The sequence below is a fragment of the Chlamydotis macqueenii genome, chromosome 6 (assembly GCF_036417535.1).
Source record: "Chlamydotis macqueenii isolate bChlMac1 chromosome 6, bChlMac1.mat, whole genome shotgun sequence".
In the NCBI taxonomy this organism is placed as follows: domain Eukaryota; kingdom Metazoa; phylum Chordata; class Aves; order Otidiformes; family Otididae; genus Chlamydotis; species Chlamydotis macqueenii.
The window spans coordinates 29,646,650-29,665,007 of record NC_141561.1 but is presented as its reverse complement, the minus strand read 5'-3'; the positions used below and the strand labels follow the sequence as shown (position 1 = coordinate 29,665,007).

Here is an 18,358-nt window from a genome sequence, read left to right as displayed (position 1 = left end):
ACTGATATAAAATAAGTAACTGAATACTTCCGAGGGTAATGATGTCTGCATGTGATTACTTGTTTGGCTGCAGTGGCTGAAGGTGTAGCTGCTAACTCAGCAGACTGTAAGTAGACAGTATTGTCTTTTCAGTTCGTTCTGGCTGCAATTCAGGATGTTAATTAAAATCTAGAGAGCTATATAAGGGTGGATCCTAGCTATCAGAAACCGCCTCTCTCTCCACATACTGTTACAGGAGGTGAGATGGGGGAGATGATCTTGCCGACAGATGCCTAATTTAGTAATGAGTGGCAGGCTTTCGTGGTTGAGACCTGTACCAAATCCATTATTTATTAATCTGATGCTTAGGATCCAGAATATTTGTAGGAAAGTCTGTGAACAACTTGATTGTTGTTTTAACATATGTTTATGCATCAGAGTCAATGCTACAGGGATGCTTTGTTTTCAAATTAGGAACAAAATATCCCCTAAAAGCTAAACATTGGGCCATGTTGTTACCCTCTTTCCCCAATACTTACGACAGCACTGAGAGAACACTCTGCCCAAGCTGATGGGCAGCCAAATACAATTTATGCCTTGTTTTGAACTGATTTGTTGACTTCATGAAAGGCCCTGTCAAAAAGAACAGTCCCCTGAGACCTAACAATGATAAGTTATGTGTCAGCTCTGAAAAACTCTTGGATAATAGTGAATCTATCCTGAGAAATCTTTAAGAAGTGCCTGAAAATTGCACTTTCTAAAAAGAAACAGAGCTCAAGGTATTGTTTGGTAGTTCATTTTATTTTCCACAGATTTTTCATGCTTTCAAGAGAGTATTCCATAGTTTTTAATATTGCAGGTAATTAAAAGTAAACATGTTATTTAAAGGAGATGCTGCTAACAAGGACATGTTTAATTTCACTTATGTACAGTGTTGAATTGGCAAGTGATATCAAGATGTTTGTGTCTGCAACAGCATGACCGACAGTAGGAAACACTTGAGATGCACGTCAGCCTTATTTCTCATCTCGGTGCCCTGCTCAAGCATAGGGGCAGCCCCAGTGTGCTGCATGTGGCTGTGTCATTCAAAGCTCCCGTGCCCAAGGGCAAGACCCATGTGCCCTGCTGCCGTGGCCTTGGTGCACATCAGACTGACATCTCGGGGAGCTTGCAGCCACCGTACCCCTGGCTCCTCCTCTGCTGCTGTCCTCCTTGCGCCCCATGACTGCCCTCCAGGTGCAGCCTTGCCCCTGCCTGACTGTGAGAACAGTGAACATAGTTGGAAAAGAGCATCTCCTTTGTAAAGTCTTTTCTCCTCCTTCTCGTTTTTAAGTCTTGTCTCTGTTAAGTTCAATATTGTTGTTTCATTGGGTGAAGTTCTTCCTAGTGGAAATACAGTGCTTCAGTCAGAATATTTTCTTTTAAATCTTGGTAAGTTTTACAGGTTTTCTCTTGTCTCCTGCCTACCTTTACCTGAACCCACACTATGGATTTACTGTGCTGCAACTCTGCAAGTTTTCATCATCCTGAGTATTTTTCTGTGGGTCTTACTTGACGTCGTTGAATATTAGGCTAGCAAAATCCTAGCTTACAGATAAAACAGTATCACAGAAAGAATATGTTCTTATCCAAGCATATAACAATGAGTGAGTCTGAATGTGACAGTTTAGATCTCTGGTTTCCTCCCACCACCGTGGGAAAAGGAAGCTGCTTCTGTGCTTAGACAGCAGTGATTACTTCCTACATCTGTGTGGTGAAGCAAGGGTCAGCCCCTCCTCAGCCCTGCCAGCTCCAAAGAAACAGGAGTGCAGTGGCTCCAGCTCTGCAGCCCGGCATCGGTGTGTGCCCGGCGACCCTTCGCAGCCTCCACAGTCGCACCGGGGCAGGAGGGACCTGGCCCTTGAGGAGAAGGTCTTTCGCAAAATTCAAAATAGGGTAGGGAAGGAGGAGAAAGTCTTGCTAACTGCTGGGATTGCAAGTCTGGGAGATTAGCCCAAGGACCTGATATAAGCTCAGGCGAAGCAGATCCACAGCCCCATGGCCTTCACAAGGGTGGTTTCTTGATCAGGATCTGAGATTTTGTGAAACTGAGAGGAAATAATTGTATTAAAAATGGCACGCCTTGTTCCTTCTTTCTAGGAAAACAGAACAAAAATCCAATCCATTTTGTGGAGACAAAAAAAAGAAAAGTTAAGTATTTTAGGGTAGAATATCCGTACCATTTCTTGTGGAGAAGAACCTTCAGTATTAATTAATGAGCCAAAACTAGAACCACTAAAGCAAACAAGACTTCTGTCATTTACTTCAGGCTAAGCAGGTTTTGATACGCATCATAAACAATTACAGTAATTTTCTTTTACCATCTATACAGTGAAAGTGGTGTGTAACCCACACAATTACATTCTTGTTTTCTTGAAGAAAGTAGATTTCACTTCTTTTATTGGTAGGTACAGCTGTACTGTTGCATTGTTGCTGAACCAGAAGAGAACACGGGATTTTAGGCCCACAAAAAATACTCTGTGTTTGTGGGTTTTTTTCCTCTCTTGGAAGTAAAACTATTCTGTTTGTTGTTGGGTGGGGTTTTTTTTTTGTTTTTTTTTTTTTCCTTCTTCTAAAGTTTATTTCTTGACAGTTCACATTCCACAAATAACAGGAAGGATAGTGTGGTTAACATGTGGTTGCCATTCTGGAAAGTGGCAATACAAATTACAATCTGGGATTCTAGATTTTATTATCTCTCACCAATATCCATGTTAGATCTGCATAGAGTGAAAGTAAAGATATTTAACAAACTTTTAAAACATTTTTATAACTATCAGCCACATAAACTCAGCTTGACCCTAGGAATGTCAAACTATGTCTCTGGCTGAAGCCTCATGATAAAAATCCTATTAGAACTTATTTAATAATTCTCTTGATGATGCAAAAATTGGATTACATCTCTTTCACCTGTTATGGCTTGTAAAGAGGCACAGAGTTATGCAGAAGCGTTTTATTATCATTAAAAACGTAACTGATTTGCAACTACATCATTTTATGTAGTAGCATTTAATAGTTTGAGGTGTGGAATTGGATTTTTAAATATGTATTTCTTGTACCCCATTCTTGAAACTGGTGTAGGAATTTAGGCACAGGGAAGCATTTCCCACAGTCGACCCTTTGGACAAGCCTAGATATGAAGATGGCTTCTGTGTGCATGATGTTTTTAAAAACCTTCTTCTGTGCTACACCCAGTAGAACTTGTTTGAAAGAGCCTTGCTAGGCCAGAACATCAGACACTACATTCCAGTCACAGTTCTCCCATCAGCTGCTGGCCTCAATTATCTCTTTGGTCCCGTGCAATATAGCGAAGGTTAAAGCACACAAACAGCTCAGTGGGCTGACTTTATCTTTGTTTTGAAATCATAAAATCTCTTTAATTTAAGAGGCAGATAATGGTTTTGCTTGGGAGAGTCAGGTGGTTGAAGCTGTATGAGCTGGGTGAACTTGCCTGGGAAGCTCCTGTAATGCAGGGGTGGTTCACTAAGGAGGAGAGGAAGTAGGTACTCTCGCCAGGGCTTGTAGCGGAGCTCTGCAGGGACTGTGACAACAGGGGCCTGAAGTAGAGAAGCAGGCACAAGCTTCGGGGTTTTTGGAAGGAAGGCCATAGAGTTCAAAGCTGATGCAATCTCAGAGCCTGCAAAAGATTTTTTTTTTTTTTTTTCGTTTAAGCGCGGTTTTGTGATCCTTGAGCGGACGCTTCCCTGCTGATGGGCTCTCAGACGTTTTTCCCGCAGGCTGCCCGGGGGTGGCCGCCCGCGGCCTTCACCCGTGCCAGCCGGGGCGAGGCCTGGGCCTAGCTCACACAGCGCTCCTACTCCTACCGCTGCCCTTGGCCTTACCAGCCCGGCAGGCCGCTGTCCCCGCCGCCCGCCTCCTCCCGCAACATGGCGGTGCGGAGCACTTCTCTACCTACCTGGAGGCCCACCTCTATGGTCAGGGGCGCGGCGGCGCCCGGCCCCGCCGCTGACGGCGGGCGTGGGGCGTGGCCGGGCCGGGCGCCCAGACTGGCAGTTGAAGCGACTCCCCTTTGTGTCTAGAGCCGGGAGAGCCGTTGGTGCCGGCGGGCGGGAGGGGGCGCGAGCTCCGGCCCTCGGCTCCCGCCCCGCAGCCGGCGGCGGGCACGGGAAGGAGGCGGAGCGGCGCGGCGCGGCCCCTCGCCGGCGAGCGCGGCGCGGCCCCTCGCCGGCGAGCCCGGCGCGGGGGGCGGGGGCAGTCGCTGGCAGCGCGGAGGGGCTGAGCTGTTCCCCGGTGGCGAGCGGACACCGGAGGGAGGAGGCCGGGCCGGGGGCTGCCAGGCGCTGTGGAAACTCGGGAAGGGAAGCAGAGGAGGGGAGAGCGCCTTCCCCCGGCGCGGGGAAGGGCCTCCGTCGCGCTCCCGCCCGCGGAGAGGAGCCGAGCGCCTTCGCAGCTGGAGCCGCCGAGGAGGGGCCTCGCCTCCCGCCGCCCCGCGCTCCGGGCCCCACCTTTGTCGGGGTGGCCGGGGGTGGTGTCGCTTCCGTGGCGGGGGGCCGGGGGTACGCGGTGGAGCCCGCCCGGCGGGGGAGGCAGATGGGCCGAGATGCGGCCGCAGCCCCGGCCGTGAGAGCGGAGGGGGCCGCACCTCACCGCGAAGGGACTGAGGGAATCGCCGCCGCCTTCCCGGGCGCCTGAGGCGGCGTGGAGAAGACCGAGAGCCTTGGCGGGATGGGACGCGGCTCTGCTGTGAGCCCGTAGAGCTCGTTATCCGCGCTCTGGTCGGATACGGGGACTGCTCTGACTGACGCTGCTGCAGGCGCGGGCTCGCGTCTGGATATGTCCTTCGCCGCCGGGCTGTTTCTTCGGTACCGGGAAGCCGCGTAGGAAACAAGCTCGGTTCCCGGCGCGGCGGGGGGAGATGCCCCGGGGCGGGCAGGCAGGAGCAGGCGCTTCCCCGGGGTCCGCGAAGCGGTGCCGGCTCCCGAGACATGAAGGCAGGCGGGTGTAATGGAGTGAGAGCGAAGACGGCGCCTCTCATCTGCCATTTGCCCTTCCAGACGGGGTCGTAAACCGAGAGAGCTGAGGAAGGCTGCGCGGAAGAAGGAGGAAATTCCTCTCGTCGGGGCTTTTTCCCCTCCTTTTTTTTTTTTTTTTTTTTTCCTCCTTCTGCCTCGATCCTTGGCTTCCCCAGGTATGACTGCCTCACTGCAGCACCTTGTGCTGGTGCTCCTGCTCTCCAGTGCCACCCTGCTGCTCAGCACTGCGGCTGGTAAGTAGCCAGTGGGTGTAACGAACTAGCCATTTTGGCGGAGGGAAGGGGGGTGGGGTCCGCTGGTATTTGGGCACATCTGTGTCTCCTTAAAAAGTGGTGTGTGCATCTCTTCCAGCGGCGAAGCCCGATAAAGTTTTGAAATCCCGATACGTTAAGCGTCTCGGTGAATAAAATCTGCTTTATTGTGCAAATGAACTCGGCCTGCATTCAGCATGTGTGCTTCGCCTAGATCTGCTTCTCTTGTCTAATAACTTATTTCAATTTTGGAAAAATATATAATCTTTTTGTTTTGCATACCTCGCCCTTTGTAAGGTAATGCAGGAATTTTTAATATATATTTTAATCGCCAGCAGAGCTGTGCTTTTTCGCTGTGGGATCTTTGGGCACAGCCATTTTTAATTTTATCAGCGTTGGTGCTTTTAGGGGCCTTAAACATGTGCTGCAGTTTTATCACAGACTTACTGTAATGTACGTTTTTTTTCTTGAGGAGAGATGTGAAACAAAAATTTAGGGATTTCTATTGTTGCTTGATTATAGAGCAGTAACACAAAATACTGTTGAGGAACGCTGAAAGATCTTGAAGAGTGCTCTTTATTTTTAACAAGAAGTTGGGAGCATATATGCTGAGATGATCCTTATTCATATTTTTGGAAACTGGAGACCTATTTTTAATTTTGCTCGGAAGCTCATTGTCAGATATGTCGGATGTTTGGCTGTGGTATTGGAAGAGAGATGTGTGTTGATCTGGTATCCTTTGGTTTTCTGTCATGGTGACAGATTAGCATGTTGGAGCCTTCTGAGTGTTACCCAGCATTGTTAGGCAGTTCTTCCTGCTGTATGCATTTTCCAGCAGTTTTGGAAGACTCCTAGGACTCTGGTGTCTTTTGACTAATTGGCATCCAATTTGCAGTGCTTGCTTTTTTTAGTGTTATTTTGTAATCTGATGTGTATAATTCATAAATGAATCCTTGTAAGAAAATTTCTATATCTTGCTGAGATGACCCAACAAGCTGATGGTAGTTTCCATATTACATTTCAGTGAGGTCTTAAAATTGAATTATTTGTCAAAGTTGAAGATACCTAGTGTCACCTTTAGGAAAATCCTGTAAATGGTACATGTTTAGGCAGTTTCTTCATCGCTCTGGCTGTATAGTCCCTGATTTTCTCACTTCTGCTTTTTAAGAGGTCTCTTTCAGGAAGATATTTAAATGAAAAGATTGATGCCTATATCATCCCGACCTTTGACTGCCATTATTTTAGACTGATGTCTGCAGCATCTCTCTGTGGTAGTTTCTGAGGAGTGTTTTTCCTTTTTTTTTTGTTCTTTTTTTTTTTTTTTTTTTTTTTTTCTGGAAGAAGGGACTTCTGAAGGTCAGAAGTCTCGATATTAAAGCATGTATGAATCAAGAATGCCCAGCATCTCAACTTCTCTTTTAAATATATTTTTTTTAAAGTGTAGGCTTTTTTTTCCCCCTTTGTGAAAACTTCATCAGGTTGGTAATTTATCTGCCGTGTTGAGGGAGAAGAGTTACTGAAGGAGCAAGTACAGGTTTGAACCAGGCCAAGGGCTGGGCAGGTGCAGTACGAGCCCATTTGCACGGTTTTGCCGGTTCACCTCAATCCTGACCTGGCAACAGCATTCCCAGTATTTCAGTTCTGATTTTGCATTGTTAAAAGGATATTAACAACGCCAGCTTGTTTGATTGTTTTGTGAACAGAAACCTATTTTCCCATTGTGATTTGTTTGTTAATTGTGAAATTTTAACAATCCACATTTTGAAAAACCTTAGTTATAATCCTCTGTAGAAGTAATTACATGGCTGATTTGAGCTTTAGTTGAAGTAACTAACGGTTGATTTTAAGTTTACACTGCATTTCAGAAAAAAAATGTCTATACATGGGGAAGCTACACTAATGTGTAATTCTGCCCTTTTATGTTCATGAAAGAGCCAACACTCTTTCTTCTCTTCCCCTCCCCCAAAGTATGAAGTGTATACTCCCATCAGAGTGGAAACGCTGCCTTTGTAGCTTTGAAAACCCCTATTAATTCTTACTTCTGATTAGTGAATGGATACTATATCTCAGCAGTGTAGAGAATTGAGTGTTTATAAATGCAAAATCATGACATCAGAGGGAAAGTATTTTCAGAACAGGTTTGTAAATGTCTGTTTGGAGGAGAATATCTGGACCTTCTTGGGGAGGGCTCCACAAAGACCTAGGCTTACTATGGGCAGGAAAGGAAAGATGTAAACGTGCATAAAGAAGATGACAACAAAAATCTTATGGTGGGGCTGTAGATGACAGTTTCACTCATAATCTGGAGTATGAATGAAGAAGGTAGTTCTTCCTTCACCTTTGTAATTGAAGATATAATAAAGAACTAGCTCTAGATTCAGAATTATTTGCTGATTATTAGAGGGAAAATATTACTAGCTTCTTCCATAAAATCCAGATCTTAACAAGTATCTGGTAAGTCTGTATTTAAATAATATATTAGTCCTTATAAAGAGAAATACTACAGTAAGGACATTTTACCCATACTAGTCTTTGATAAAAATTGGAGTGGTTTAAAAAGTAATGTTTGAAAAAAATGGTTTGTGACACTTTGTTCTTTATTTCTCAAATGACTTGAAACACCTCTTACTAAATTTTTTATTTAGAACTATGAGACATATTTATACACTCGTATATTTTAAAGGATTCAAATGTGTTAGTTAGGGTTAGTGAGGGTTGTGCCTGAAGAGGTGGTTGGTGAACCTTTGAGCTGTTACCCAATATTGCTAAAGAATTTTGTTTGGGTGTTTGTATGGACCTGATATTAAAGATGTAATCTTTCCTTGTTTCACTTGCTTGCCTTCTGTGATACGCAATAGTAAACCACTTTTCCTTCTTTATACATGTCCAAGGTAGACAGCATTCCATAGTCTAATGTGTAAATTATTTGCGGAAAGTATAAAGTGAAAATTACAGCAAACAGAATGTCCTTTTATCTTTGGGAATCTTTCATAAGTCTGTATCTATGTGGTTCAGCAGGGCCACAAAATTTTTAGTGTGAATGGAATTGGGTAGGGATTGAAGTATTTTTTTTTAATGATCATTTTAATTATTAATTAAAATGAGTGAACTGAAGCATCTTTATCTAATTGTATCTTGCCAGTTAAAGTTACTTTAGTGTCTCAACATAATTAGCTTGAAATATGAATTGTGTGACATGAGAAAAGGCCTCCTTTGCCTATTCAGCTCAGTTCCTCAAATTCAGTGTTTTGAATTAGTAACTGACTCCATGTATCTTGCATAATAAACAGCTTTAAAAAAACCAATCTGTACCTCAGTTTCTGTTTCTTTGCTAGAGCTATCCCCGTTGTTTATGGTTCATTCAGGTGTAATCTAAAGATTAAATTTATTTTTCTACTTCACTTGGGAGCTGGCTCAGAAATATTAGCCTACAGATGGAAGCAGACTGTTTGCTTGAGGGGCATGACTGGTATGCTTGATGGATAACCACATGTACAAGTGCAGCCTGTATGCCAGGCTAGGGCTTCATTAACTGTCTAGTTGTGTAAGGAAACAGTGTAGCTGTGAAAGCACAGGATTCTGCACAGAGAAGCTGAGAAGAGCCTTTTTTTGCCATTAGGTAAATCAGCCTGGATGAACCTCTGTGAAACTTCAGCTAAGCTGCTTCCAGTTCCCAAGCAAACTTCAGTACTTCTGTGCTGTGCAGTGTAGGCATACCCTGTGAGGAAATGGAAGCTGCATTCATCTGATTGTCAAGGAGCCCAAATTTCAAGCCCTGCGACTTACATAGATATCTCGCGTCAGTATGAATGGCTTTACCCTCAAAGGAACCATGTGTAAAAGGCTGGCTAAATTGTCTGCCTGTCATTCTCTCATGAAGGAAGGCAAACTTCACTTCACCCTGGACAAAGAGGGAAACGTAACTGTTTCTTGTAATTATTCTTCTGGTCAACGTTGTATAAGTGGTTATTTTGATGACACTCTAGCACATATTACAAACTTCTCTAACAAATCCTTTGTTGACTTTTACATCATTGTCCCCCCTGCCTTTTTATATTTAATTAAGTATTTCTCAGTAGTTTCTATAGTCAGTGGCATTGTTTCCTTGGGAGGTACCACCTTCCTCTGCTTTGCTCACCAGAGGCAAGAGAAAGTCAGTATATTACGTTCTTCAGAAATGTTATATTCCTGACGATAGAGTGCATGGCTTTCTGTCACTGGAACTATATTGTGTTTGGACTCAGTCTGGCTGTGCCATGAACATGCTGTAATTTTCTGAGCAGAATCTAACTTTCCCAGCCAGGGCTGCGTGCAAGCAATGTGTAGAGTTTCATTTGGAACAAAATGTTTATGCCCTGAATAAAACAGTCTTGGTGATGCTTTGTGTTGGGTAAGATAGGAATCTGTGCATAGCTTGCATGCAGTTTTCCGTATTAATTTTATTAAGCTTGTAGACTTAGTGGAACTGCTCACTGCTTGAATTTGAATTTAAAAATAAGTGAAGTAGAACTGTTCACCAAAACAGAAAATCAGTTTGAATACTGAAATGTTCGGATTTTTTTCTTTCTTTCTTTTTTTTTTTTTTCCCTCTCTGAAATGTAAGTTCACAGAAATGTAAGCCTGGAAGTGACTTCTCTTCTGTTTCCTTCATGGTCTGGTTGCATAAGTACAGATAACAATGTTTGTCTAAAATCTCCAGTGAAGAGGGATTTCACAGCCTGTCTAGGTAGTTTGTCCTGTTACAGAGCTTAATCGTCAGATTTTTCATAATGCAACAGAAGTAGTTTTTATTTTTTTCCCACTTTTATTCTAAGGCAGGACTGTTTAAGACATGCCTTAATTAATATGTGGTAATCCATCTGAACATATAGCATGGAGTACACACGCGGACAATTGCCAGGGAACATCAGTCTTGAGAAGTTCATATGTTGAAGCCTAGTGTCTCAGACTTGGCTACAGTAATTTGTGATAGGAAGCTTGAGTTGACTAATGTTTTAAAATGGAATTTTTGCCATTTAAAAAAAAAAATTGTTGAAAGCTCATGCTCTTCCTGAAATTCAGATTTCTGATGGTGCCCTCTTGACTCAAGGGCTCTGTTAGTTGCAGAGCTGGAAGCTGGGCTGAGCTGCAGGCGTGGAATCTGATAGGAGAGGTCAGTCTGGGTGTGTGACCAGGAGGAGGCTGTCTGGACAGGAGAGATTTGAAAGGATGAAGAATTCAGTCTGGTTTGCAGTGGGATGAGAACCATTAGAGAGACAGCATATTAGACAGCCAGAGATGGTGTCTTACATTTGTCAGACTTGTTTAGAGAATAAGTGCCTGCAGTTGTGTGATAGAACTAAGTTTTTCCACTGGGGTAGAGAAAGAAAAGGTAGTTGTAGATAGCAGTTTTGAAGATTTCTGTTCTCTTGTGAGAATGAATGAAAGACCTAGTAATTTAGATAATACCTTTACCCTCCTCCCCTTCCCTCAGTCTCCTAAGTTTGGAAACCACAAGGTTTTTGGGTGCTGATGGCATTTTTTTTTCAAGTCGTTGGAGTGTGTCAGTTTTGTTGATTGCCATCTTGTGTTTGCATTAAATCACATTTTTGTTTTGAACTCTAAAGGTGTCTACCTTCTGCATATCTCTGTACTTTGTATTTCCTCTTTTGTTTCTTATCTCTGTGAGAAAGGGAGGGGAAAAATAAGTACTATGGGCACAGAAGACTGTCATTGCCATCTCTGAACCCTTCCGTCTCCACCACTAATTTAATAATCTGCTGACAGATTTAAACCATATGTGAAAGACACTGAAAGTCTCAAGAGATTCATTTGCTATTGTTTTCATGAAAACTCGAAACTGAGTAGAGGAGACAATTCCAAGGTAGAGGTCTCCCAAGGGGAACGCGGAGCAAAACTCAGCCCTGGTTAAAGCTGGCTGCCCAGTCAGTGCAGGGATGCTGGCAAGCCAGTTGGTGCATCCACCATTCTGGTCTAAGCACAGTATATTTTGTCTTCTGTTCACTCGGCGTGCCGTAGGAGATCTAGAGGAGAACTGGGGATCCCTTTTGTGGGAGGGATGGGAGTTGAGTAAGAAGTGTGGGAGAAAGGGCATGTTTATAGGCAATTAGTCTGCAGCTTGTGGAACAACTTGTGTTTCTGAGACAGTGTAGCAGGCAATTTTTTTTAACAAAATGTTCAAAACAATGCCCAGATCACTTTACTGAATGGCTGTTATCCATTTATGACTTCATAGTGTGTGTGAGTAACTTGCAGTTTATGATATGCATTGTTTTTTGTGTTTTTAAAGCTGGATTTAACTGACTATCCTGTGTATATGCTTAGCTTTAGTTCAGATATCCCACACACTGAACTTTTTTATACTCTTTTTGCAACGGTGCTGTAACTTACTTGAACCTGTAAAGTGCATGAAAAGTACTTTTATTATTTGTGTTAAGCAGGAGTAATGGAAAGGCACGTACTGTCACCTGTTGGGTTGGAGTAAATGGCAGACAATGGCACAGCTAGCGATATAGTGAACCTCTGAGTTGCTGTACTGGCTGTTATTGGCGAGCAGGATAGGTAATGCTTGCAGTAGCTCTTACTATTACATTTAGCCAAAAGCTGATACTACGTTTATGCTCCTTGTTCTACTAGATATACACTTCTTCTATTTTGAGTTGTGAGCAGGATGGCTGTAAGAAAATATGGGAAAAAGGAGGGTTTTTTTTTTTGTGAGATGACTGAAAGTATAATCGTAGGTCATGTGTATTAATTGGGCTCCTTAATTTATACATTGGAGAATGCAGTACTTAATTAATAAAAGTGTTGGCTGTTGGCAATGTCGTTTCCCAGGCTCATCGTTCTTGGTGTGAGGTACATTTCCTTGCGTATAAGTCACAAAGGTCAGGCTCACCTAGTGTGAGAAGCTTTAGTGTAGTTCAGTGATGAAAACGACTGACTAAACATGCTCTACTGCTCTTGCTTTTATACAATAAGTACTTGCCTTGTCAGACTTACTCGGTTTGGCTTAGTTTGTTAAAAATAAAATGTTTTATTTCTGAAACAAAAGCAGCATGGGTAGATACTTGGAACAAAACACCTAGCCCATCCATATTAGAGAACCTTAATTAGGTTTTCTAAGGATTTAACCTAATCCACAAGCCTTTGCTATTCTGGAATTTGGTAGACTTGACAAACATACATCAGGAAAAGTAGTGGGTTGTGTTGCTGTTCAAGCTATTTTCTATAGTATTGTTTTTATTAAATAAAGGATCTTACAGGAGTATATTTAGTTGTCTGCTGCTAAAAGATGTTTGCTTTTGTTAGTGATGGAGTGGTTCTGTGTTGTAGTTAGTTTGTTGCTGAACCTATTTGAAAATTAGTCCTTCCTTCTGATGCTATCCTTCAGAGGGAAATCAGTAAAGCTGATTTAGTTGAGGTGCTTTATGTTCCTGTACCTTCTAAGTTGCAAAAATCTTAGTGCAGCTGTATTATACACTGTGGGCATGTGTTATATGGTGTGAACTTTGCCAGTCCTTTTATTTGTTTGAAAGCTAAACTCTAGAAATTATTTTATTATATTTGTTTGCGGACAAGGGACCTTCTTAGCTGAAGATTAAGTTTTTTATGATTACTGGTTCTTAAGGCTAAATATTCATTATATTTAGCTGTCTGAGATACGAATGGTAAGTAGAGCCAATATAGTAAGCTGAGAAAAAGCTAAGATTGTAGTAGGAAAATTGTAGGACCTATCTTTTTAGTTATGCTGTCGGACTGCCATGTGTATGCAAAGCAGGCACTTAGCCCAAGAACAGTCTTTCTGTATGAAAATAATTTTGGTTGCAATCGGAGAAGGATAAAAGGAACCCTGTAGTGAAGTTTGTCTGGATGCCACCACGGTATCGGTTTCTTATGTTTGCATGTTTGAAGTTCTTTTCTTTTATTTCTAGCTGTAATGGCCCAGGCCGGGGAGCTGTAGCCGGAGCAGCTGCCATGATTGAAATAGCCACAGAGGCCTGGGCTCTGCCAGCTGTAACGGGAGACAAGCGCTGGGTTGGGGCGCACGCTCCTGTCTCGCAAGGCTTCCTCCTGGTGTTTGAGTAGGACTTCGCTGAGAAGTGGAAGAACTTGTTCCAGCGTCCTGTGCTATTCTTACTCTGTTCTGCAGGCTGGCATGAATGACTCTGTGAATCTAAATGAGTGAAAAAAAAAAAAAAAAGTGGAAACACTTTATTTCCGCTTAAATTAGGGTAAATAATTTCTCATGGCCAGTGCAGCAGTATTTGGATCACTCTGTAAACTTTTTTATATAGAACATATGCAAATCCCCCATTCTAGTGTATATTGCATAGATACAGTGAAGATGACTTGTAATACATATGTGTGTGTGTGTGTCCCTGTATGTGTATATATCCTAATGAACTCAGTATTTTACCAAAATTCGAGCGTATCAATCTGCTTCACTGCTAAAACGTAATATTTTAAAACTAGCAAATTAGCTGTTTGCTTGGTATTCTTAATTTCCAAAAAGTCCGTATAAACACCTTATTTTGTGTGACTGGTGAACTTTATACTTATTAATTACATCTGGATTCTACTAGGACCTGTTAAATAATTATCTTTCAGTTATACCAACATGAATCTAGCCTAACTAAATTTTAGTTAAATTTAGTCTGTAGTAGTTAATGCTGTTGCAGCAGAACACAATTATTTGGCAACAGATGTTTAACATTGTTTTAGCTAAGAATTTAAAATCTAGTAAATATTTTTTCCTGAGTTTTTCAGTACAAATTTAGAAATGTCTTAAACGGCAAATACAGAGACTTTTTTTGCTTTTATTGTTTCCTGTCAGAGAAGTAGTACCATTAATTAAGCTGTCAGCAAATTTAGCTTCCCTTATTTTAAGAAGTAGTGGAATAGAAAGTTTGTGTCCAAAACAAATAAACTCCTGATTATTATTTTACTAATCTGTATGCAGAGCTTATAAGGCTACCTAAAATTGAAGATATGATCCTTGGGCACAGGAATATGCAGTCCAGATGTCGCACAACACAGTAAATAAATTGAAAAAATTAGGAGAGGATGTGTAAAATAAGGAAGACTAGTGATACAATTATAATATAATAAACAACTTGATGGTTTCACTTTGAGAATGCAAGAATATTTTTTTCTCCCTTTCCCATGTGCAGGGAAAAAATAAAAAGCACTGAGGTCCTAAGACGCTTGAATAATAAGTAGTGCCATAATATATGAGACTGGCAAGCATATTCTGAGCAAAAGTCACTTCACTGAGAAAATCTAGAGGCATTGAAGAGGGAATGCAGTGGAAGGGATGTTGAATTGCGTCGTGCTGAGGAATGGAAGAGTTAAATGTGAAAGGAACTATTTGGATGTCATCAAGGAGTCTTTTGTCTTGAAGAAGTGCAGGTCTGCAAAAAGATGCAGATATTGTCAAAGTAGCATCATGGACAACAACTTGATTTTCTTGAGTGGTTTTGGAAGGGTGGGAGAAGGGTTAGTAATCTCACCAGCCTTTTTAGTATTCCAGTGTTCTGAATACTTTATTAATTTATACAAATTTACAGTTAGTTCTTTGAACATGACACAGATTTTGGAGATCAGGCATTTTAGTGAGACTGTCAGGAAACACTGAGAAGTAAGCCTATTGCGATATCCTTGCTTCTCCAGATAAAACTAGACATCCTGGCTGGGTGTTTACCAATGTTATTACAGGACGAGGTATTTGTGTCTTGATTCGTTTCCTAGATTTGCCCACCCTTCTCCACCCTTGGTTTTGTTATTCTTTTTAGGATGGTTAGAAGAAGTGTGTAATGAATTTACCTTTATGTTACTGACATGTGCTTTCAACATATACTTGCAACTAAATAGTTTCAAATAATCTAGGAATGCCACATGCAAACAGTTATTACTTTTAGCTGAAATATATAATAACAAATGAGGATGACGTATGTGATGGAATCCGATAGTAAATTCCTTTGTGGCAATTACATAAAGCAGTTAGCTTCAGTGCTTAATTGATAACACCGGGGCTTGCTTCACTTCCGTGAGGTGTGGGAATCCAAGGTGCAGAGGTAACTGCATTCCATCAGGTTTCAGTCTAGACAGGCACGAGAGCATCATTCATCCTGTACCAAACAAGGAAGGCTAATCACCTTCTTAAAAGTGACCTTGCAGCTAAAGAATGTGCTGTGGTGGGCACACGGAAAGGCAAGTCAAGAGCTCAGTGCGGTCAGCAGCAATACTCTTCCTGGAGTTAAGGGTCTTGACTTGAAAGGATACTATCTGGATTGCAGAATGTTTGTTCCTTCTCATGTCATGGGAGTGATGGTTTTTGAAAGGAATAGTTTAATGAAGTGCTGTTGAGTAATTATATTTGATCGAAGGAAAAGCTTGTTACCAAGTTGAGGTAGGAGGAAGTTTGAAGTACACTTTTATAGCAAAAACTATTAGGAAACACTATTAGAGACTCCTCTCCCTATTTTAATTGATGAGTAGTAGGGTGAGCTTTGACTTTTTCAGACAAGGTTTCCAAGGAAAGGTCTTTTTTTTTTAATTTTCCTTTTTTTTTTTTTCTCTTAAAAAAGGACAAACAGTGAGTAGCAGGTGCCCCTCATACTATAGGAGGCACAAGCAATGAGATGCACCTTGTCAGCGTGGGGAAACAAAGAGATAGAAAGGAACAGGATTAGCTCAGATGGAAACTAAATAGTTTGCCAACTGCTTTGCTGTAATTACCTGTGTGCATGCTGCTAACCTGCAGTAACTCTAAGATAGCTCTTGGAAAGAAGTTGTGAGCATGAATATGCAAAGTTGCTGCGGAATAGTTGATATACAGTAAATTTCCACTGTAACTTCATATTTTATCTTCTCAGGCTTTGTGGACATCATTCCTTCTCCCTTGTAGATTGTTCTGCTTGAGCAGGAGATGATAACCCCTCTGCAGTTTGAGATCCAAGTGGAACACTTGAAGGGAAGCTGCAAATGTATTTAGCAGAGGATGAGCAGAATTCTATAGTTCTGTCTTTACTAGCAAAACCAGAATTGCCTAAAAGCAGAGCATTAAGAACAAACCTGGAATCAGTCAATAAAACAAAAAAATGTCATTGTTATAACTATCTGTCTGACCTTAATTCAGCTACTTTGTGCATAATTGTGACAGTTCTTATAAAGTATTTTCCTCTGCAGAGAGAATAGACTTTCACAGTTGCAGACCTTCCTGCTTCCTTTTTCCCCTTGGATGCCATATCCTCCAGTTTGGAGGGGTTCTTCATGTGTGCTTCTTCATTTTCACTTATTCCCGTTATTGTAAAAAGACATTTTTATTTAAACTTGAACATTGCTGTTTTATGCATTTCTTTGCTTTAATGAAAAGAAACGAGTTGTATCATGTTACTGAAAAGAGATCTTTGATAAGTGCTCAGATCAACTGGGATGCATAAAGGAAGTGCAAAAGACTGAAGTTTATTCTTTCCTAAAGGAATGCTTAGCTTCCCTGACTCTTCTGGTATGCTTTCTAAAAGTGCGGCTCGTTTATTTTTCTGCTTTTATTGTCTTGCAGAACACAAACTCGGAGAATCTTGATAGACTTCGTCCTTTGTGAATGTATAATTTGTTCTGGGGAAATGCAATGGGGCGAGATTAGAGGCAGTATAGAACAGTAACTGCCTGCATAAGCTTGGCTCAATATAGCCCATGAGAGGTGGCTCATCTACTAAACTTCTTTTAAACATGCATGAGCTTGAGTAATTAAGGGAGCAATTTCAGATATATATTTAAATAATGCTTTTGAAAGAATCTTATGAAGCTTTGGTTAGGATTTGGGGAGGGGGACAGTTAGGGTAAAATTGTGTGAAGGGGCTACTCCAGTCCTTGGGGAATATACAGGTTCCATGCCACAGATTTCCAAACTGTTTCTCCTATATAGCACATTTTATTAGAAGGTTTGAGGACTTCTGAAGGGCAAGCTGGTAATAGATTTTTTTCACCGTGTGTAGAAAAAAAATTATTCTCAGTATTGTCAACTGCTGTATGGAGGGGAGGGAGGGTGTGACAATTCAAAAAGAAAATAATTGTGCTCTCTTGGAGAGCACTAATGACCGTATCTAGTAAGTAGTGTGATAGCGGATGCCTTTCCTTGTAGTTCTGCTAGAATTATTTTGAATTCTCATCTTTGTGTTTAGAGTTGTATTGTGCAAGCCTGATGAGATCAAGATTTGGAAGTTAGCTTAGAACCGCTGTAGCCATTGCTTGCTCTACCCTTCCTATCCTTCCGGTTTTTATTAACAAAATGTATACAAATGTGAATACAAAGACTGTCCTCGTCTCCAGTGTCTCCGTTTCAGGAAGACAGAGTTCCTTTCCCCTGTCCCATACCTAGCGTGTGCTAGCATTTATCCAGTTCTGTTAAGGAGTGCAGAAGACTTGTTTTAGCATATGATAATAAACCTCTTGGAGCTTTAAAATAAGCAGAATTAAACTAGAGTCAGAGTTAACCAGGTCTTTAGCAATGATACTACGAGAGAGAAGCTCTTGAATTCCTCTTAAATGATCCACCAAATATTTGCTTTTGGTTATCAGGAGCTGACAACTCATACAGTGCTGCCTGTCTCTACAGATTCCTGCGCTTGGTTAAAATTGTCTCAAGTGCAAACGATCACACCAAGTAGCAGTGGTTAAGCAACACAATCAAAATACGTTCGTGAGAGCTGCATCTCCTTTGCACTTAGGAGCACCAGCAGCGCAGAACACCAGCAGCTTAAATCTGGATCCCCTGACTGGCCTGCTGGTTCTTGTTCAGGCCCTTACCTAATTCAAGCCTGCTATTTCTGTGTGGAACAGAAATAGATGCATTCAAAAGTAAAGTTGCCTGCTGCCCTGCAGGGCAGAGGTTGGTTTGGAAAACTTGTTCGGCTTTTGCTTTGAACCTGTGACAGACTGAAGACAGTGCGTTGTTGCAAGCTGCAAGCCCAGATGTTTTGTGAAAGCAGCTGAGAGAAAAGGAAATAGTAGTTACGGCTGCTACGTAAGATGAGGAAGGGAAATGGGAGCCTCCCTCAAGTGCAGCCACTGAGCAAAATAGTTAAAAATAGCTGC

The 18,358-nt window shown here is 41.8% G+C and overlaps 1 protein-coding gene and 1 long non-coding RNA gene across 3 annotated transcripts in view; one reads left to right on the top strand and one right to left on the bottom strand.

The window, feature by feature from the left end:
• Positions 1-759: 759 nt before the first annotated feature.
• Positions 760-4,169, bottom strand: LOC147600227 (uncharacterized). The gene is made up of 2 exons (XR_015258974.1): positions 3,935-4,169; positions 760-3,655 (listed from the first exon to the last, which is right to left on the bottom strand). It is a non-coding gene; the product is annotated as an uncharacterized LOC147600227 (long non-coding RNA).
• A 46-nt stretch (positions 4,170-4,215) lies between these two features.
• BMPR2 (bone morphogenetic protein receptor type 2) overlaps positions 4,216-18,358 on the top strand; it is a 101,581-nt gene continuing 87,438 nt past the window's right edge. Inside the window, exon 1 of one of the 2 annotated variants that reach the window (XM_086751440.1) lies at positions 4,216-5,245. In XM_086751440.1, the coding sequence (XP_086607566.1) occupies positions 5,170-5,245 (76 nt within the window). In that variant the 5' untranslated portion in view covers positions 4,216-5,169. The remainder of the gene's footprint in view (positions 5,246-18,358) is intronic. The other variant, XM_086751439.1, reaches the window with a different exon arrangement.